Below are 23420 nucleotides of genomic sequence, written 5' to 3' on the forward strand. Positions count from 1 at the left end.
TGGAGTGGGCTGCTGAGAACTCATAGGCTTGACCTTTCCTGCTGAATCTATTCCCTCCCTGACTGCACCTCTCCACTCAGGCTCAGAGACCAGGTCCTCAGCTAGCCCCCGTATTTGACATTCAGATACAACGCTTCATTTTTGAGCATAATGATCCTCACCCTTGCTGTGACATTCACGCTTTTCCAACCTCCGTAAGCAAATGTTTAAAATGATAAGAAACAAAGAGCAGACGTGTTCATGTAAACCTAAGATTTTTAGTCTATTGGGGATTAGAGCTCAAACTGAGAGCCTGTGACGACTAAGAAAGAGTGAATCCTCCAATGAAGGTAAAAGTATGGCAGTTGGTTCAGTCAGATTTCATTAGAACCTGGAACTTTAAGTAATTAACTGAGCCAAAAATAAAACTATCAGAGGCTATGTATAAAACTCATGAGAGCATTCTGGGCCAATGATTTGATTCTCTCTCCAAATATTTATCTGGTGTGTCACTTCAGATGTTGTGTATACCCAATGATGCAATATAAGCATGACTGCATATGGGCATCCAGTATGTTAGCCAAGAGAATTAATTTAGAGCTCAATTCTCAACATTTCTCATTCACATACCCTGTCGGCTTAGTGGCAAAACAAATTGAACATTTAATGAACACACTGCTGATACATTATGTAAACATAATGTAAAACACAAAGCACGAGTGACCCAGCATATTTTCCTGTTTTGATGAATAAGTACGTCTGTGTAGCATCTCAAACAAAAGGTTTAGATCTCAGAGATCATTTTTGTACCTAATCTCAGCCTGCTCTGATTAAAAATAATACTGACCTGTCCAGCCGGGGTAGCAGCGGCAGTAGCCACTCACAGGATCACAGCCATCAGCATGGCTACAATCACAGCGCTCACGACATTCCAAGCCATAGGTGCCATCCTGACAATAATAAAAACTTGAGGTTATACCTTTAAAACTCCACACATGGACACAATTAGACACTCCAAGTTGTGTGGTGCTCCAAAAGGTTCAGTGACCACCACGGTTAAAAGACAGACTCACAGGACAGGACTCGCCGCAGTGCTCTCCTCTCCACCCCGGTGAACATGTACAGGTGCCATCTATAGGATCACAAGCCGCTCCATTGGCACATAAGCACGTCTGATTGCAGCCCAGACCCCACGTACCGCTGGAACACAGGATCGAGCAGTCCACACCCTGCCAGCCTGGGGTTAGAGAGAGCAGAGACACATCGAACTTTTCACTTACAATACAGCCATATTGTAACACTGGTACAGTGGTTCCCAACATGGGTTTAAAAAACAGCTGTGTATCATTAAAAAAAAAATTACACCAGTACCCTTAAAGCAATACTTTGGTTTTTTTCCTCTACTTTATCCTGCATGTCAGCATGCTCAACTGCTAACTCTGTCAAAAACAGTACAGACTGTATGTGTTGCAGGAGCTGCAGTAGTGGGCCAATCACACATTGTGTTGAATCAAAGAACGCTTGCGGTGATAAGCTGTGAGAAAAAACATACACAAAGGATTTTTTTTTCTAGATCTGGATACAAAGAGGATCAGATGCAGGGATTTTTTAGCTGGAGAAGTTTCAAAACTATTTGGTACTGGGTTATTTCCCATTTTGAACCCTCAAGAAAAATGAGAGATTTATGGGATATCATTCAAGGGATATGAAAGAAAATAATTAATTATGTTACGCAAAAATTTATTTGTAGCCCTGCATGGCTCTAGAGATGGAAATGTCTGTCTCTTGGTCAGGTGGTCAGTCTACCACTTTGGTCAAGACTGAAACTACACTGGATCAAAATTAGAGAACAAATTATAAATACTTGATTTATTCTGAAATACTATACTGTTCAGAATTTCATAGAATATGAACCGCTGTACTAAATGTTTTTTTAAATAACCAATGCCCTTCAACAAAACTCTTTATTTTTTGAAAAAAGCAGTGAGCAAAATTAGAGAAAACTTTGAGATTCCTCCCAGTTACTGTTGTTATTCTGACGCTTTGTGACAATTTATTTAATTGTTGGACACACCATTGTTATCTGGCAGCTCTCCTGGTTACTTTGCAAGATGGCAAGCTGCTCTAAGGTGACTGAAACCCTGTCCTGTTGTCCAGAACTGCTGAAAGACTGAACCCAAAGTGTGTAAATAAGTCAGTTTGGAGGAGGAAGTGTCATGGTTTGAGGGACGTTTTCTGCAGCAGGAGTTGGGCGTCTTATACAGATACATGGCAGGGTGAATGCAAACATTTATGTGACCCTCCTTTGGCAACATGCAATACCTCCACTGCAATTGTCTCTCAATGAGGATGCAAATTTTCATACAAGACAATGTCCTGTCCAGCTGCAAATTGGGTTGCGCAGTTCCTTGAGGCTCAGAATATTGAAACAATAAAATCGCCAGCCCAGAGTCCAGATCTAAACCCCATAGAGAATCTCTGTAAAATCCTTGGCAACAAAGTAATGTCTAAGAAACCCACTACAGTTACTGGACTGTGGAAGAGATTGTGAGAAGAGTGGACCGAGCAGTGTGAGAAACTAGTGATGTCCTGTGATGTCGTGTGGGCGCAGATCTGCTGAAGTCATTCAAAGCAAGGGCCTCTACACTTCCTATTCATTTCTGAATCCTATAGCCCCAAGGAAACAGTGTTTAAATCCTCTCTTCTTACACAATGATTACTGTTCTCTAATTTTTATTACTGTTTTTTTCCACAAAATAAAGGTTTTTGTTGAAGTGCCTTGGTTTGAAAAGAAAAAAACATGATGGATTTCCCTCAAAAATTTATTAATTAGGAATCGCTTATACTGTATCATTAATCTAAAAATGACTGAACATAGCAAGCAGAAAATAAATGAAGGGCAGGGGTCATGTGGTGGTTGTTTTCAGTCTTACACTCTCTTACAATTTCAATCTTGTTTTATTTTCACAACCTCCATGAATCCATGTTTTGTATAAACATATATTTGGTGCAGAACTTGCTCTTTAAAGTGCCATATAAATAAAATAAACTTGAAACATTCTCAAGCACAGAATACAAGAGAAATCAGACCACAAGTAAAGTCTTTATGTGTGCAAGAGTTTTTCACCTTGGTAAGATGTATCTGTGTATACAGTGTATAGTCCTGTCAGTGTAGCATAGCTTATAAAGCTCAGGTGTTACTCTGAACGTTTTACCACAACTCATTTATACTGTACCTTCCCTGCAGATGCAAGAACCGTTGACTGGAGAGCAGGATGCGTGATTATGGCAGGAGCAGGTGGACATGCAGCTTGGTCCAAATAGACCAGGAGGACACAAGGTAGCACAGTCCTCACCCTGAGGTAGAAATAATGCAAAGTCATGAAGCAAATAATCCGCACATCAATAAATGCTGACTCTGGCAAAAAAGATATATAATATAGTCTGAATAGACAAGGACTGAAAGACAGGGAAGGTTCATTGTACTTCTCCATAGCTTACTGAGCTGTTTATTTAGACCAGTTATACTATATCTGTATACAGATTGAGCAGCAAAGCAACTTTAAAACTGAAGAAACTCAAACTGATCATAACTGAAGTTCAAGAGGAAGGACCCCCCAAAGCCATCGCCTCCAAGCTTCCAATTATGCACTCTATATATTCTGACAGCCCCTACTCCCAGCCACACTTGATTTTTGCAACCATGCTCCACCCCATCTCTTTCCCTCTCACTTCATCTCTCTCTCCCTTTAGGTTGGTCACACGTGGTGTCTCCATTTTCAGTGGAGAGACTCGCAGGACTCCAAAGCCCGAGAATCTAGACTCTTCCCGTCTTTAACCAAGCTACTACCAAATCTGCCCTTCTGTCCAACTAGATTTACTTAATTAATGCAACCGTTTCCAGTTCTAAATAAACTTAAGTTCAGATTCTTGCCTGTTGGAAAACTCATCTTTAAATCTGGACACTGTAGGAGGGATTCTGTAGACACAAGTGAGTGATCAATAACGATGACTAAATTCCAGGGTGAAGTGAAGAGAGTTCAATCCTCCATTTTGTCCCTACATCCCAAAGGACAGTGGCTGCAATTGAACAGTCTTTTTTTTGTTTAGGAGGGTTCTTAACTGAGTAAAATTACCCAGAAGTATTCAAGTGGCAGCCATGATTAGAGCTGGTTGAATTCTCTAAATGCTAAGGAAACATGCTTCAATGCCTCCTTTCTTTTCTCCTTTAGCACAAGGTTCACTGGACCATGCTTTATGAAAGGGAAGGAGATTCCTTGCGGGTGCAACATTCCGATCAGTCCGTATAAATTCTCCTTCACACCTTTCCTTGACCTCATGACGTTTTCCATCAAGGTCAAGGAAAAGTGGAGACACATTAAACCACAGCCAGCGTTTGAGCATCACGTCCTTGTCCACTAATTAGCAACTCCTGTTTGTTGCTTGAGGCACCTGCAGAAAATGGGTAAGGATATGAGGAGAGAACCTCCCTGTACTGAAGCTGCTGGCTACATCATATGTATCTGAGGAAGCACACGGTTGTCTACATCTGCCTCAGGCCAACAGTGGGAGTTAGCAGAACTAAGAATGACAATATGATGAAACCAAACAAATAAACTTCAGAGTGAACTGGGTTGACAGGGGAAGCGCACGATCCCAGAGTGCAGCCGACTCTTGATGTACTATTAATTAGCACACCATGCAGGCGCAGCCTTTAAGTCCCTTTCCATTGCATTAGGGTGAGCTGTCTGGTAAAGGACATGGAGGACTCCCTGTTCTCTGCAGCCTGCTGTCATTAGAATTTCTCTACTTTGAAGGCCGAGCACAGCCCACCTCCACTAGTCGCGTCCCTCCCTAAGCTGGAGATCACAGCCAGTCTATGGATTCCCACACCCTCCCTTGCACACCGTGCCTTGAGTGACAGGTGACACAATGATTTAGAGTTCCAATTAGTGGCTCAGAGGAGTCCTGAGTGGCTCTTGCTTCGCTCACCAGAGCACTGGGGGACTGCTGGCTGTTCACTGCTCTCATTATCATTTTGAACTGAGTTTAAACAGGAGGCAGGAGGAGATGTGCCAGTGGACGCCAGGGGCAGAACACACATCTTAAAACATCTCTCCTCCCTGTACACCACATAAAAGCGCTCGTCTGTGAATGAAATTTTTATCAATCGGTTGCAATAACCTTTGTTCTGCTGAAAATGACAGCTTCAAGACTGCTAACAATAGCAGTTCAGTTACAGTTGTTAAGTGCGGAGAGAAGTTCGACCAACCAGTGGGGGCCAGAGGGGTGGGAAGGCTTCAGCCTGTCTTCAGAGCACAGGCAATTTACTGGTGGCTGGATTCATGGATAAAACGTCATGCAGCCACAAATGACCACATGGATTTTGCTTTATCCTTGGCTGCGTCCGATTCCACTTGGTTTCACCCTCACGGTGCAGAGACCAGTGGTTGGTCTGCTCTCAAGAGGGGGAAGGCAGCTCTCTCATTAGTAGACTGATTCATATTCCTTCTGAGCCACGAAGGATGGAAGTCTGTATGTGGAGAATCATTATTAATACACGGCTGTCAGTCCATCGCACGAGAGCAGCAGGACCTTACATAACTACAGAGCCAATGGAGGCTGCAACCAGACCTGAGCTGCAGAGAGGCAGCCAGGTCGTCCTTGGCCAGGGCACTAAATTCATACCTTATTAGTATCTTAATGTAATTGGAGAGCACTTTTTCCAGAAAGCCTCTCACTGACACAACATTGATCAGCCTGGTATCCATCGAGACTAGATGCAAATGGCACCACTAATTACCCATCAGTCTCACTCCTAAACAGTCTATCTAACTGCTGGATGAGTGACTGCAGTTTAAAATTCATGCTGCAAGACAGAAAATGAACCTCTGAACCTTTTGATGAGACTAGAAAGCCCAGAGAGAGGAAAATGATTTGTTTTCACCACCCTCAAAGGCAGACTGGAATCCATTCCTAATGCATTTATATTTCAGATACGACAATATCAACAGAATTTGTAGAAACGTAGACATACTGTAGGGAAGAAATGCTGCTGTGAGTACATGCTGTAGATTGTAAGGGACAATGCCTGAAGAGGTTACATGTAATCACTTTGTCCCAGTCAAAAAGAGCATGTCCAATTACTAGAGCTAAATCAAGCGTGCAGGAGCTCAGTCTGCTCCAACACTTTGCTTGGTTTGCCCCCCGATGGGACTCCAGAACAAAGATGCAGCAGGAAGGCTTAGTCCTATCAGCCACCCCTGAGGAAGTAACTTCACCAGCAATCATAGCTTTAACGCCTTTATCGATAACATTTTAAAAGCCTTACTGCGTGATAATGATCATGTATCGTGCATGTGACAAAAAACTTAAAAAGGTAAGGGGCACAAAATTACAGCTCTAACTTTCAAGCAAAGTGTCTGGTTTGTTTGCACAGCGGCAGCTTTTGTATAATAAAAAAATGACCACATGTACTTCCGACATCCCTCCTCTTGCAACACACACACTCACACGCCCACACACACACACACACACACACACACCAATCCACCCTATGAGGTGCGTCTGTTCCCGTCTGACTGCCTCCTTTTCTATCCAGCTCCTGCCCTCTAGGCCTGTTTAATGGATCTGGCAGCCCTTCCCAGCAGCCGCCAAAGAGAACAGGTGGAGCAAATTAAGACACAGTCTGCGGCCCCGCTCGGTGGCTCAATTCACCACAGTGGCACGCTGTAAGACACAGGCAATTTCCACTGAAATGTAATGTTGGCAGAAATGTACCCTCTCGGTCTCTGTTGCTCTGTAACTTCAGATTGGAATACAAGAAATACAATGGGAAAACTGATTGAAGTTAGACAACTAAATTGACAGTTTTAGAAAGGGACAATAAGGCTGCACAAAAACTGCTAAAATGGAAACTTATATAGGTCAAAGATTCAATTTTCTCACAATTGGTCTCACCTGAATATAGATCATACATCTTTTTCTCTGATGCCACAAGTTTAAAATGCTTCAGCAGCATTTGTAAAATACACATGACTGATTATAAATGTCTGCAAAGGGCTGGACCAGAGAATGAATCATTTAGTGAGGAATTTCTTGTGGTGCAGTAGAGCACATCCATAATAAAGCAATAATAAAATGTCTCACCTTGCTTCTGCCTGCCCATGTACAAAAAGCCTCTAAAGTAATACTGGGACCACTTCCAAAACGTAACGACCGCAGTGACGCAAACATTTTACTATGGCCACAAATAAGATGAAGTATAAATCAAAGCAACAACCTTCACAAATAGAGGGCTATATTAGACACAATACTGATTTCCTTACATATACTGAAAGTATAAAAAAAAGAGTATAAGGTGGAAGGTAACAATTACAATTAACTTACTGTTTGACAGTGAAAAAAATATACAATCAACAACATAATTACAAGTCACTGTACAGTAATTACAGCAGTGATTACATCAAAATTCAATTAAAACATTTACATTTAAACACAAAGTCATATTAAGAAACTTAATGGAGTGATGTTAGAAGGTTTTAATGTGTTTGTCTATTGTGTTTTTAATCCCATTTTAAGTTTTCCTGGTTTTCTTTTCTTTCACCTTTCTTAACTCTTCTTCCGTCAGTAAACTAATTGAGCTTAGCATTTGGCATGCTGGCTCTCTCCACGGGAGATTTAGATCTCATGAGACCAAGTAAAGCTCAAATTAATATTAAATAAATAGCAATAAAACATACATCTTACAAAACAATATTATGATAGCAGCCACAGACCAAAGTACAATTAAATAGCAGTAAGGATACTCACCATGAACCCGGGGGCACATATACAGGTGCCTTTGACAGGATGGCAGTCAGCTCCGTTGGTGCAGCTACAAGGCAGCATGCATCCTTCTCCGTAGTATCCAGGAGGACAGGTCTCATTACAGTAAAGCCCTGTCCATCCCGCAGAGCAGGTGCATTCACCAGAAAGCGGGTGGCAGCTACAATATAATGAGAAAGAAAGATGTGACATCAGCAGAAAGAATGAGACAAAGTTCCAACACAGTATCAACACATCATTTGTGAGAGGGGTCAAGGTGTGAAGTCTGCGCCAACAGTACTTCATCCATCTATGTGTCCACATGCTTGTTTCAGATAGATGAGGTTTCCTTTTTCTCCTTCTTTCCATAATGACTTCTACGGTTGGTGTCCAACTCCAGACGGAATCAGGGCATTAACATTGCATTAACTATGAATGCTGCTGAGAAATTATGAATGAAGCAAAAGGTCACGATTAAAAGCTAACTGGATGACATGGCTAAGAGGTGTCCAGATTTCAGAATGAGTGCTGGCTTAGAGCTAAAATGAAGCAAAATTGAGTTGGAGAAGTCTTTATTCATAAGGAGCTACAGAGGGCTTCGCTTCAGGACTTCAGAATCAGAGTAAAGCTGGGCTGATGTCTCACTTACCTCACGGTGTTGGTGGTATTACAGGGGCAGTACTTGTCACAGATGAGACCGTAGAGGCCTGGGGGACAGAATCTCTCTTGACAATTAGGGCCTTTAAAGCCTGTTTCACACAGACAGGCTCCGTTGATATGGTGACACTTGGCTCCATTCTGACACTCACACCTCTGGTTACACTGAGGACCGAAGGTGCCCACAGGACAGTCATCCTGGCACCTAGTGGGAAAAAAGTATTTTAAATAAGCAAAATATGCTTGAAGAGTGGTAACATTAGATGCAAATAGTATACATACACATGATGCATTGAAGACATGACAGCTGAAACAATTAGTCAATAAATCAATTAGTTGAGCGAAAATTAATCAACAGCATTCAAGAGAAACTGTTCATAAAATGCTGAAATGATCATAAATTAAATATATTTGGGCTTTAAACTGTTAGTTTTACAATGAATTTGGACTCTTCAACTGTTCATATTCCCAATTAATCAATAACATAACTGACGGATTATTCAACAGTGAGAACAATCGATAGTTGCCGGCCTAAAAATGCTACACATTTTGGATATTTCAAGTTCACAGTGAAGGACTATCCATAATTATATTTAATATTAATATAATTTTGTAACATGCATAGTTTGTGTTGCTATTTGATTCTGGATTAAAAATGTTAAGCCACTACTGTAGTATAGTAAAAATCGTATATTTTTAATAGTCTTTTTGAATTTAATAATTTAACTAATGAATATATAATTTCTTTTAAAACATTTCATAAATCCAAGACTGACAAAATCAAATCTCAACCGGTACATGAAGCCCTAAAAGCAGCCGTCTGTCTGCAGACAGGACTTCTCTGCAGGAGTTGAACAAAAGCAATCGTCATCAACAACAGAAATGAGAATTGAGTTTAGAAAATGGATTTTACCTTCACTTAAATATACTGACTTAACTATACAATCCTGGTGAAACATTCATCTCTAGAGTCTAACAAAGCTTTTACAAATAGCTCAATTACATTACAAAATAGGCCGGTTATACCCCAGCTTTAGTTTTATCAGGGGATGATGGTATTATTAAACTAGACATGAGAGGGTGGTTGCTAACACAATCTGAGATTATTCCTGGCAGGTTAATTCACCTGTCACTGGCTAAATGAATGAGGGCAATTTTGCAAAATAATAAAGTAAAGGAAAGGTCTTGTCGAAGGAAGTGTTTCTATCCAACAGACAATTGCTTTAGCTGAACTAATAAACCCAGTCTGCTCTGGGCTGCTCTGTCAGGCATGGGGAACTACAAAGATCTGTGGATTTCAATGAGACCTTAATATAAGCCCATTACTTATAATTAATGAGCAGAATCCAAACAGCATGTAGTCCATGGTGAGATCAATGGGCAGGCTGGGAGTAGAGGAGAATGAAGGCTGAAGACATGAAACCTTACAGACCAGCATGAAGTATAAGATTAATTAAACATAAACGCCCCTATTAAAAGCTTCCAATCCACCTTCAAATGGACTAATGGGCATTTACAAATGCTTATTTTTCATGTTTTTGAGATTACCCTAGCATTTCCTTTCTCTTTCTAAAGTACCAGCAGGTTTGTGCCTCATTTGGACGTCAACAAAGAGAATAGGTCAACTGTTTAATGTGTAACTGTCGGCATGGAACCATCTTTTTGCATTAAATACTAGTATCAATAAATCATGCTACTGTTTGACCTATTTTCAAAGTAGGAGTACAAAAGTTTGCACAGAGTGCTTCACAAAAAAGTATTTTGTGCATGATAATTCAGCACTCTGTGTGTCAGAGGTGCAAGCTGCGTACCTGCGTCCACTGAAACCAGCTGCACACTGGCACTGTCCTTTGACGTGGTCGCACAGTCCGCCATTACGACAGGAACAGTCCTTGCTGCAGTTGATGCCGTACTTGCCAAGAGGGCACGGCTGACCACAAACTGAACCCTTTGGAAAACAGCCAGGTATGAACCATATGAGATACATCACTCACTACTGAACATCTCAAGACTACGCCCTTACAGTTTTTATGTTTTCCTATACGTTTCTGACATGTGCCGTATATCCTCCCATGTATAAAAAAAATAGTAGTACAAATAACCTAAACTGACAACACTTCTCAAAACAACAATTCTTCTTTGACACTATTCTCACACATTTTCTTCAGAAAGTTCAAAATAAATGTGGAGTTTTTCTTCACATGGGAAGTCTAAAGTGACATCCCCTGTAGAAATGACTTGGACACCAGCACAGGAATATTTTTATTGTACTGATTAACCAATTATCATTGTTGTATTAGCAAGAACATTAGACAATATCACACTGTTTGTATCTGTTAGGGCTGGCCAATATGGCCAAAATCTTAAATCCCGATACAGGTAATTTCCTATCTCGATAACGATAACGATATATCACAACATAGCATGTTCTCTGGTAATTCAATAAATAAATAGTCTAGTCTGAAATAACCACATGATAAAGCGCATTTTTGTAAACTGTATGAATTGAATACATAACACATGTCAAATAGTGAGTATTTTCTCATTAAATAAAGAACTTTAGTGTAAAATATACCCTCAAAATATTTCACATTAGATTTTCTAAACACTGGTTACAAATATAAAAATAGTACAGCAATATGTGCATGTTATTAATTTAGACGATGTCATTTTGTATCACAATATCTGGATATATGGTTTCATCACGATACGATTCCATTGAAGACGATGAATGATCATATCGCCCAGCCCTAGTATCTGTCCCTCTAAAATCTCTTGTTGCTTTAGGTAATTTGTGGCTGTGTTGCACATCAATGAATTATAAGGAATTAAAGTGAATAAAAGAATTAAATTAATGTGATGAAGTAACTCTATTTGTCAGTTATTAAACTCATTAGAATGAATCTATCTGGTTAATTCTTAAGCAACCAGTTTCTCAACTGAATCTCCAGGAAATATATCTTATCATGATACAAAAATTCTACTATATAAAATATTTTATACCATGAGGAGATTTTATCTCCCACTCCTGATTTAAAGGCATGTTAAGAAATCAAAACAGTCAGAGCTCTTAAGAGCATACAATCCTTTTTTTTTAAAAGATTTTTTTTTTGCTTTATTGCCTTTATTCAATGGTTTGTCAGTAGAGAGAGACATGCAGGGAGAGTGCAAGCAAGATGTCATGCAACAAAGGTCCCTAGCTAGAATTCAACTGAGAGCATTGCCTTAAAACACAAAGCCACTGGGAAGTCCCAAAAGCAACTCTGTGGCTGTGGGTGGCCATGTTGACTGGACATTACTTTGTGAACCGGGGTTTCAGAAAGCATGCACAAACCCGCCAGGCACTCTTTTTCTCTTGCAGGGAGCAGAGAATCCCACGATCTCATTTATAATTGAACACAGCATATTGATCCTGAGGTCCATTTTCTCATGTCAGTTTCTGCTGTAAAGACTACATTAGAGATATAAACGTTTCCCCCCCCCCCTTCAGGCTTTTCTTCCTCTGTGGCCTTCCTGCATTTGCGAGTGTGACCTACCGTCCACCCGGTGGGGCAGGAGCAATCTCCAGTGATGTGGTGGCATGTTCCTCCATTCTGACAGGGGCATCGCTGCTCACAGTGGGGCCCGTGACTACCAGAGGGGCAGCGCTCTCCACAGCTGTCACAACACAAGTCAACAGTTAAATGTCTCAGACACATAACTTGTGTACCTGGAGTTCTTTGTGTGTATGAACAAAGAACGCTCATACAAACACCAAACAGCACTTTACCATTTATTTCACAGACACAAATGGGAAAGTTCCAAAAGAAGAAATATGTTGCTGGTACTCACAAAGCCCCTGAGTACCCCGGGGCACAGATGCACTCTCCTGTCTCGTGGTTGCAGGTGGCACCATTGAGACACTGGCAAGGTAGTTGGCATGCCTTGCCATAGTAACCGTGCTCACAGGGCTCCTCACATCGCCATCCCTGGTACCCATCAGTGCAAACACAAGCACCTGTGATGGGGTTACACTTAGCCCCATTTTGGCACTGGCACCGATTACTGCAATGAGGTCCCCAGTAGTCACTCTCACAGCCTGCAATCACAGAGAGAAGTGGCATCAGAGAGAGCAACAACAAAACAAAACAAAAGTGGAATATGCACCAGCAAACATATGAAATCATAAAAATGCAAGCATTTGGTAAAATTACTCATAAATGTATTCTTGTAACATCTAATAGTGACAGTGAATGTTTCTGGAGATTACACCACTCAATCAATTACTTAACACTGTGAAAACTTTCTGAGTACTCCAAAAGCTTATATTCTTGACATTCCTATTCATCTTATAAATGTGTTTTTTTTTTTTGCGTAAAGTATATGTCTTTTTTTTTCTACTGTCAACCAATCTCACAAAAAGATCAGAACCAACAATGAATTGATCCTATTTATGTAGTCTGTGCAGCCAAAGCCTGATGTAGCTGATTCCTCTGTGCCACAGCGCTCAATTCTCGTCAAAAAAACTATTAAAAACACATCAATGAAGCCACACTGTTGTGCTAGGTGACATGTTTCTTCATTACCAAGAACACAGGGGCTGTAGTGTATTTTGAGTCAATCCCACATACACCTTTGTGCTCCTGTAGCTGAATACTCACTGGGGGATCAACAAATACACTGAATTCTCCTCTTTGAGGATTTGCCAGAAGCTGCAGAGCCCAGCTGTTTAAGCGGTGCAAAATTATTTAGAATTTGCAACAAAATAAAAGAGAGAGCATATGTTCATGACCCGATTTACATCTTCAGTGGGAATATAGGGCTACAGACACGATACATAAGTCAAAAGGTATTGAGAGATGGACATATGAATTGTTGGATTTCTTACCAATAATAAAAAATTATAAAATATCACAAGCCATACATTTTAAACTCATTCACTGACTTAATTCCTGCTCAGGCTCATAGACTACAGGAGTGTATTCAAGTGTGCCCTGAGCAAAAAGCAGAGGAACAGGCAGAAGACAATCAATCGCACGCTTTCGAAGAGATGGACACGAAAACACAGAAGAAACATGCAGACTCCACACAGAAAGGACCTGAGCCAGAAATCAAAATAAGACTATGTGGTCACTGAGTTTCTGTTTCACACCTATACAAACACTCCTCTGGTATGTGTAATTTTTCTGTGAGACTACACGGTAGAACAACATTCATATTGCCTGTCAATATGGACCCTTCAAAACATTAATCAAGACCAAACCTGTTGGTACCCCAAATATGGGACTAAAGAAAGCTTCTGGCTGAAAAGACACTGTGTAGGACACAATTACAGGTGATTTATAGACAGGTTGCTCGATCAAGTTGATCATTTGTCTTTGTTTAAGTCACTTAACATCTGAATGTATTGGACATGTCTATTAATCACAAGGTCGGCAGGTCTAATTGTCTTTGAGCGAGACACTGAACCCAAAGTTGTTCCGGAGGGGGAGGCCAGCACATTGCTTGACGTACAAATGTTTCTCACAATACCAGAATTTTAAACTTTGATACAATGTTATTATAAAAAAAAACAAATATTAAATACCTATTTTGATGCCTACACACAGTGCTGGTACAGAAAAAGTCACTGAACACATACCAGCACATTTGTAATATAGTGATTGTAGATCTGTATTTTTCATTGCATTTATACTGTGGATATTATTGAAGAAATAATTAACAGAGATGGTATCTTTTGAACAAGGTATCGAAAAGTATTGAAAAAGTAAAGTACAGATACTTTTGACAAACTTAACTTCAATATAAATACATATAATTACATCAGCAAAGTGGATAGTGCAATTACAAACGCATCAGTAAACAATGTAACACATCATAAATGTGCTAACAGTAAAAAAGAAAAAAAAAAAAAACGAAACATTGTGGTACTGTGTAAGGGCTGTATACTCCTGTATTAATATAAACAAAAACATCACAGAGTTGTTTCATATTGATATCTCTCAAAAATAAGATGAAAGTTGAGCTTATGAGATGTATCCTTCCCGACAGATCAATGGAAGGCACTTAGAGGAAAATAAATTAACCGTTTTCTTCATTCACCAGCTAACTTTAGCAAACTAAAGATATTTAGTATACCACTAAATGAGTCTCAGAAACACAGCAAATGTTCACATTCGGAAGCTTGAAAGCGGTGAATTTTTGTAAAAAAATTGATTTAAACGCTAAATTGATTATCAAAAAAGTTGTCTGTCAATCAACAAATGAATTAACCTGCTTCCACTCTGACACAATCATGTGGTAAAATCCAGGCATGATATGATAAAGAGACCAAAATGCTTTGTAGAGTTGGGTGAACTGTCAGTGATTTCAGCACTACAAGTAGCCTTACTGACATTACACACTGACTCGTTAGATTCAGTGTTAACATCAAAAATATCAATGCAGTCGTATTGTGTTTTAACTCAAATTCTCGCTACGTCTGTTGTAGTAGGTTGACTAAAACTGCAGTTCATTCATTCATTCATTTTCAACCGCTTATCCCGGGGTCAGGGTCGCGGGGGAGCTGGAGCCGATCCCAGCTGACATCGGGCGTGAGGCAGGGTACACCCTGGACAGGACGCCAGTCTATCACAGGGCACATAGAGACATACAGAGACAGACAACCATTCACACCTACGGGCAATTTTAGAGTCATCAATTAACCTAACACGTGCACGTCTTTGGATTATGGGAGGAAACCGGAGAACCCGGAGGAAACCCACGCAGACACGGGGAGAACATGCAAACTCCACACAGAAAGGCCCAGGCTGGGATGCGACAGTGCTAACCACTACACCACCGTGTAGCCCCCTAAAACTGCAGTGATCAATGAAAATGAAATAATCAAACCGGTGCAAAATATAGTTCTGTCACTCAGAAACTGGTGAAGATATTAACTGTACCAGACTTGGTATATGTGAACCATCAAAGAGAAAGGCAAGAACAACAACCTGAGGTGAATTACAAAAAAAGGCAAGCAAATGTGCGAGCTGTTCACACCTCACTCACTCACTAGACGGAAGGGCAAAAGAGGCTGCAAAGTACGAGGAACGTTTTTAAATACAAGAGTGTCTTTTAACACCTTTTTCAGGAGCAACTTCAGCAACCAGCTGCCAGCAGGAAAGAAAATCTTAAAGTGCTGGAGGCAGTGAAACTATTAAACTGCTGTAACTCTGCCGACAAATGCTCACTTGTCAAACTTTGCTAAATGTACTTTAAACTGACTGATTCATTGCATTTAAACTCAGAGTAATAGTGCAGAAAGATTTCATTTGACAGAATAACACCTGAATGAGACAATATGGTGTTCAAGGAAGTTACTGTAACGCACTTTAAACTAGACCTAAAAAAACATTGACCGGCAGCTGTCCAGAATGCAGAGGCAAGAATTTGAACACAATGGGAAAAGAGAACATACTACACCAGTACCAGCGTCCTTACACTGTCAACCTGTAAAATTAAGGATTCATTTTAAAACGTGTTACCTGTTTTTAAGGCCTTAATTGGTTTAGCACTTCCATACCCCTCTGACTGCTTGGCTGAGTATGTCCCAAGCTGCTTCTTGCTATATTTAACAAAAATGATTTATAAAACATTTGGTAAAGCAGCTTTCTGAAGTCATGCATCGACGATTTCGAACTACCACCTAAAATGAGCAAAAAGCAACTTCTGTTTACAATTTGTCTAAATATTTCAAGACATATTTTTATGATATTGCTTTTTAATTAATTTTTCATACTTGTTTTGTGACTTTTGTATCTTAAATTTTTTATTTTTTTTATTACCTTGTTTGTATTACCAGTATTTCCTATTGTACTATTGTATTGTTTTCTGTTTTCTGTTATTGATTATTTTTGTAAAGCACTTTGACATTTTATGTAATGAAAGTGCTATATAAACAAAGTGTATTTATATTATTTAACATTATTATGGTATTTATATGTGCGACCACAAACACACAGATCCCAGAGCTGTTCTCTCAGCTGGAAAGACTAATTTTGCCATTCATTGTTACTGTATTTTAATATTGGCACTCAAGAAAATTGGTTAATTTGTATAACCCAACTGCTTTACATGGGTTAATGTAAATAGCTCAGTGACACTACTAAGTGGTACCTGAGGGAACAATGTAAAACAAGCAATTCCCACATTCCTCAGGGGATGTCTCCATTTAGAATAGCTCAATAATTCCTATAAACTTCAAGCAAATAGCTTATCTTCAGGGTTAAATGAACAAACAGCTTTTATGTGAAGAACTATAGGCACTGAGTTAGGGTAGCAGGCAGTTTTCACTCTCACCTTCTTTTGAGGATCTTGTGGTGATTTAAGTGATCGGTGGAGCCTTATGTCTCTAAGCAGCAACAGCACAGCAACCATGTCGGTGATTTTTCCACTGATACTCACATCACTGCAGACTTGGTTGTAAATGTAAAACCACTACTCCCTCTCCTTGTATGCTCGCTTTGCCAGAGCTGTGATCGGCCAGAGTGGGAGCTTAATGAACCTTGTTTCATGGTCGGCACTGAAGCTTGTTTTTCCAGGTACGCAGCAGGAAGATGATCAGCCCTTCCCTGATACAGACAGGTCTGCCTTGAAGGGGGTCCTGAAACTCTGGGCTAGTGCAGTATTAGTTCAGACTAGAGGCCACATTACAGCGCTCGCACTGATTTGATCTAATGTGCTCCTGGCCTGCAGTCTGGCATGTATGAGTTCCCTGAAGGTCGAGCTGCTGCCACGCAAACGGCCCTGGCACATTAAATCTGAGGTGTGTGCGGGCGGCCGGGGTAATGGATGAGCAGTTTAGCTGTAACTTGGTTTTGCACTCGATAAGCGCTCATCAGAGCTCCCTCAGCTCAACAGTGCTCCCTCAGCACAGTACAAAAGCAGGCAGTGCCTAAATATCTAGAAGCATCATCACCTCTGGTTTCAGCTTCAAACCTTGAACATGTTAATAAAGAGTGTATTATATATTCCTACATGTATAACTCAAAATACCCAGAGCGACAGAGAAAAACAGAAATAAACCAAAATCTATCCAGTGCTTAATTTGCAGACTTTTCTGGTGCTTAGGAGCTCAACAAACGTTACCATTTGAAGTTTTAAACCTTCTTTAGCTTGCAGTTAGAGGCCTCAGCACATTGAGAGCAAAGCCCATTATCTTGCTGTCTCTCTCCTACACAGAGGTTCTCAAACTTTACCCAGTAGTCTCTCACTTCCCAGCACTGACAGCATTTAACTGTGATTAAGGAGTCAGAGTTCATGATGAGCTGCGGGCAAAAACAGAGAAACAGCAGAGGAAAGTAGCATGTAGCATGAAGGCTTCAGCTTCTAGAAAGTACAGCTAAATTGTTTGAGGTGATGAGGACCCCCTGTGGGTTGTGGTGTGTAGGCAGTGAATCCCACACAAGTCTGAAGCAAGAGATGCTGCAATCTTGCCTATTAACTGGGCATGCCAGGGTCAGTGAGCCTAACTAGAAGACACATACACTAGTCAGCCCAGACTCTCAGAGCTCATAACGCATAACAGTTGAAATGTGGATAACCTCACACACAGGGAAAGGTCCAATCCCAAGGTGCTGAGTATAATCCCCTTTGCTGGAACAAAACAGATCATGTAGAGAGGTACCAGCAGATAGTAAACTTCTGAAGGTGATGTCCAAAGAAGGGGCTGAGAGAGCCATCGAAGTGGGGCTGAGCTTTGAAGTGTGCTCAGGAGTCTGCATGATCAGGGGCTGGCTGCAACAGGATTAAAACCAAACAGCTTTATGCAGCTGACTCCATTCAGAAGTTCTCCCGAACTTGGCTTCTTCAGCAAAATGTTTGTCGCTGTTCTCTACGAGAGGGAGTCTGTGCCACAGAAAGTCTCTCAAAGCTAAATTTAAAATGAGGGCCTGAGTAAAGCTCTTTAAACACAATATATATTTCCCCATTCAAATGGCTTCAGGGTTTTAAACTTCATTTATTCAGCTGGACGCAGGGAAAAAGAAAACTTTAATTTGAATAACGGCGGGTCTGGTATAAACGCTGGTCACTTGAGGTGGTGGGTGCAGACAGATGCTTGCTGTTTTGCCAACTGTAACTAGGAAAACTACATTAACACTATCTGAATTTTTGGCACGAAGCCTGACTTCACTCCCCACTGCCTGAGTCACTCACTGTCACATAACTATTATTAACGCACACTGTTGACACCTAGGGAATAACTCAACTCATACAAGACATTAGAAGGCCAAATGCTCTGGCTCCTGAGAGCCGTTTTACTCTTTAATAGAGCTTGTGGCAAAGCAAAGAAGTGTGACGCATTGTCTTAACGAGTCTCCTGCATTGCCTCATGAGAAGAGTGCACCTCTGAGTTTAATTTTGTCTGTATCACACTTTGTACCAATTAAGCTTTGTTCATTTTCTTTTCTTTTTTTTTCCCTTGACAGATCTGAATTTTCAAATTACATTCCATAACCAGAATGAATACAGGCGAGTCACTATATTAAAATGGCATGAAGAGACAGGCTTTCTTTACAGATTTTCATATGGTAAAATGATCATTCTTTAAGGAACAATGAAACAATTCTGCCTACAATTTAGCTGACACAAGAATGTGTTATATTCTGTTCTTCACTCAATATGAGCTATTTGCAAAAGGATTTATTCAATAAAAGCCTGACTGAACATTCAGCTATTCATCACAGTTCTCCAACTCAATGACACAGACAAATAGAGTGAAAAGACGACAGGACTGGTACCAGGGTCTTGAGGGAAAGTGATGATTGTTGTGTAAAGGGGCAAATGGGCATTGAGTGATGAATGTCTCTCAGCTTTGTTAAACATGGCGCTGTAAAAGCTGCCAATACACTCCAAGACAGGCCACACTGTCCCCTTCATGTTCTGCTGACACCTATTACACCGTTATTTATTAGTTCTCAGGAAAACCCCGACACGACACGTAAACAGTGTAGATACATCCCTGTGAGCTTGACAAATGAATTTCTAAATATACGGAAGAAACTGCCAATAGTCATGGGGGCAGTTCTGCTGAATTGGAATAACAGCGTGCTGCAGCTTCTGCTGTTGGGCGTGTCATTTGTCCTGCCCTAATTTATCTAAGCCAAGCCCTTGTGCGTTCACATTCCCCCGGGAGAGAGAGCAGCAAAGGACCGAACCCACAGCACAACGACTCTCTCTGAACAGAATATGCTGCTCAGACTGTTCACCATAATGCACCATGCTCCCTCCTTATACCCCCTTGCCATTCGATAAAAAGTAACAAGATCTGACTGTTGCCTATTTGGAAACAAACTAATGAGTGAGTAACTTAATTCTTTTAAGACTAAACATTACTGATTAAAAAGTCCAGCCTGGTTGTTTATCCCGAGGAGGATCTGATCATTTGTCCAAGTTCTATTCAGTATGTGAACCCGGATCAATAAGAGCCCTGCAGGTGCCAGCCGGCCTCTCTGCAGCGCAGCTCTAACAGGGTTAAAAGGGCCGGTGGTTGACCAAGACGTACAAGGCCAGGTCATCTCACGCTTTATTCAAAACCGGCACTTAAGAGTGATGGGACTTGAAAGAGCAGCCCTTTCTTTCTAATAAAACAAGCTGTGTTGTGTAGTGCAAGCAGGCTGTGAGAGAAGCTTTTGCCTTGTTGCAGTAAACCAGTCACTTGTTCAACAGAACCTTACACGGCCCATGAAAGCTTCTGGATCAGCAAATTGTTACACAGCCCACTGCTCCTTCCAATTAATAATTTACCCTTCACCCTGTCCTACAGAAAACAAACCTGTGCTCTATTGCCACAGGACAACAACAAAAAAGCAATCAGAGCAGAGGTAGACGTTTATCTACAGTAGCCTACATAAACAGTGACTGGAGTATGAATAAAGCCACGATTGTACTGCATTACAAACAGCGAGTCAGTCACGGGCAGCAACGTGGCCGCTCAAAAAACAATGTCAACCCGATAAAACCAACTGTTTCCACACTTAATTTGCACACATTGATTTCCTATTTTCAATTATTAATTCTAATTAGGATGAAGTAGATTGTGCCACGGGCAACAGCAGTCAATGTGAAGGGGTGCGGTCCCAGAGTGGAGACTGATGTATGTTCATAAAATGTCAATAGGGGCAACCCCATCTGCATCATGAAAAAGTCAAAGTACCAACAAGACGATGTTTCATGAATGTTTGCTGTGGTGTTCGTGCAGAACAATTCAGATTAATATAAGAAGTAGCTATGTGCATTTACTTAATTGCTGCATTTAAGCACAGTTTTGAGGTACTCTAGCGTTTCTATTTAATGCTACGTTATACTGCTACATTTCAGAGGCAACCACGGTCCTTTAATTCCATAACATTTATTTCACTGTATAGTTATTTGTTACCATTAACATTGAGATTGTACAAACAAAACATCATCAGTTAAAACAATATGACAAAGCTACAGGGAAATTGGTTTGCAGCCACTGATTCATACAGAAAAACAAAATACAACACTGATGGATAACAACAAACAACAGGACATAGTTTACAGAGTGGTTCAGTAGGAGGTTCATTGTCAACTACCAAACAGAATGTAAAGCTTGATCCACTACAACATTGAAGTACTGCTTACATATTAATACATAATCAAATAATCAAATCATTAAAGAACCAAATATTATGATCCAATAATAGCTGCATAAAAATTGCTGTTACTCTTTGAAATGAATTACATTTTCTTGTAGCGACTTCTGTACTTTTAGTTGAGTATTTTTTTACAGTGAAATTTTACTTGTAATTGAGAATTTTTAAGTTTGGCATCACTTTTACTTTAGAAAATGATCCGGTGAAAACTATACCACTGCTGCTGCCTTCCCTACTTCCTACCCCACCACTACTTCCGGTGCCCTGTGCTCGGACCACACCCATTTTTGAACTTGGCTTTCATTTTGATCTCAACTTGACACCTGTAAAGTTTTGTGACTGTATCTTATGGTTGCGACATGGTGACAAAATCTGTCCGTAGACAGACATATAATAATATAATATCCCTAATACTCAAAACTGCCTCTGTATTAGTTCCTGCTACAGTAGGTGTCTCGAGGACCCCCTTTGACATGATGAAACACACATACACACACACAAGTTGAAAACAATAACAGCGTTGCTGTTAAGGCTGGTAATCATTTGGGATTAACAAAAATTGGTGACGTGGCAATTCATCTGACAATCACAATGTGCTCTTCAGCCTGAACTGTCTTTCATTTAGAGTGTGAGACTACAGTGTGAGGGTCTATTCTTGTGTTGCATGTATTCTAATTAGAAAATGTCGACTGACTTGATTTGTATAAGTGGTCTAAATAAATGAAATGCTAAACAACAGAAAGCTGCAGCTGGTAAATTAGTGCACATGCTACTAATTAGGTGCACCTGACTTCTGTGGTTATCTCCATTACCACAAATATGTACACTCCACGCTCAGTTTATCATCTTAAGTAAAGTTCAAGTATATTTCCTTACTATACTTTACAGCTTGGAACAAAAATGGCTCCCTTTTTAAAAAACTAGTTTATGAGTTTTATTTTTTAATGCAACTATACTACGAGTGAACTTGAGGTACACTTTTAGGTTATCAATTATATACTTCTCACTCAATTTTTAGTTTAGGAAAGTATACTTATAGGTATTCTCTTCCTAAGTATATCTCGATGAAAACTTTAAGTACAAGTTTTAGCCGGGTATATTTAAAGGTTCTGTGTGTAAAATGTTGCATGTAATAATCATTTTTTATTGGGTGAACGGGTTGTCATACAATTTAAAAATTAAGACCATCACAGACTTTCTCGGTTGTCTGTAACAGCCTGTGGACTGACTTTTATGTAAAGGTTTCGGGACTCCAAAGGATGTGGCCCGCAGATGGATCTAATGTTGGCGGCTTTCCTGTGTAACGGCAGCAAATGGGGAGGTGGTCCAGGATCAGAGCCCTGGTGCTGGGGTTTAGGCTGGCTGAGGCTCTGCTGGCTGCAGAATGTGTAGCAGAGGCACAGCATGTATGGACTAACGTTAGCTACCATTAGCTTGCTTGCTATTGTTAGCTCACTGAAATCTAAGCTGGCTATAGCTCAAATGCGCAGCATGGATCTGCCACTGGTTGCAGCAAGCTAGCAATTTTGTAAATATGATTGTAATTCGTTTTACAGTATTGTACCAACATGATGCCTGTCAATTATGTTCAGTCTCACTGTTTTGACCAGTACTTGCTTGCAGCCATGGAGTGTGCGAGCATGCGGGCGCGACCAACAGGATGCTGATTGCAGCTCACTAAAGGCCACCGGTGTCGCTAATAAGAATTTTCTGAAAGTTAAGCAGAGAACTTCTATGCATTTATTGATATTTGATGAGTACACATACCCTTTTCTGGTCATCAATCAATATCAGATTTTGAGTTGTTGTACATTTTACTGTAGGAGAGGAGAAGAGTTTCATGTAACACAGCTTTGTTTCTCTCCAAACAGAGGAGGCAGAGGCAGTCAGAGGTGGATCTAGGACTTGCAATCAGGGGGTGCGAGCTTAAAAGAGATTTTTTAAACTAGCCTGTTTTAACAACGACATGACATAAATTATCTATGCCCGTGCCAGGCTGCTGTTCTGAAAATAGCAGGTTGTAAAAGGCAGGTTTTGTTGAGTGCATCGCCAAGCAAATAATACAAAAAAGGGACACACACCAAAGGTTGTACTGAGGTGTTACTAGACTTTAAAGTAGAAAAAAATGTTGCACACACCATATGCATTCCTCTTTTATTCCGATGACGTTTTGGCCCTGGGCCCTCAACAATCTCGAGTGGCACACAACATCATACTTTCAACATCGCAACCTTGGAAAAAACCCATATAGGAAAACATACGCTGATATTGACAGGTCTGTGATAAGCCGATAAATTGTCCGGATGAATTAAGGTGCTGTTTGTAAAGCAAAAAGCATTT

At 40.4% G+C, this 23420-nt stretch overlaps 1 protein-coding gene across 1 annotated transcript in view; it reads right to left on the reverse strand.

Annotated features, from left to right (window-relative positions):
- megf11 (multiple EGF-like-domains 11) overlaps nt 1–23420 on the reverse strand; it is a gene marked incomplete at its 3' end in the record, with an annotated part of 55374 nt that overhangs the window by 11595 nt on the left and 20359 nt on the right. The window contains exons 6-13 of the mRNA XM_083916114.1: nt 12274–12520; nt 11979–12099; nt 10254–10390; nt 8435–8647; nt 7792–7966; nt 3216–3336; nt 1053–1216; nt 827–929 (exon numbers count right to left, since the gene is read on the reverse strand). Coding sequence (XP_083772240.1) covers nt 827–929; nt 1053–1216; nt 3216–3336; nt 7792–7966; nt 8435–8647; nt 10254–10390; nt 11979–12099; nt 12274–12520 — 1281 coding nt within the window. The remainder of the gene's footprint in view (nt 1–826; nt 930–1052; nt 1217–3215; nt 3337–7791; nt 7967–8434; nt 8648–10253; nt 10391–11978; nt 12100–12273; nt 12521–23420) is intronic.

Source organism: Echiichthys vipera (genome assembly GCF_963691815.1).
Source record: "Echiichthys vipera genome assembly, chromosome: 7".
Lineage (NCBI taxonomy): Eukaryota > Metazoa > Chordata > Actinopteri > Perciformes > Trachinidae > Echiichthys > Echiichthys vipera.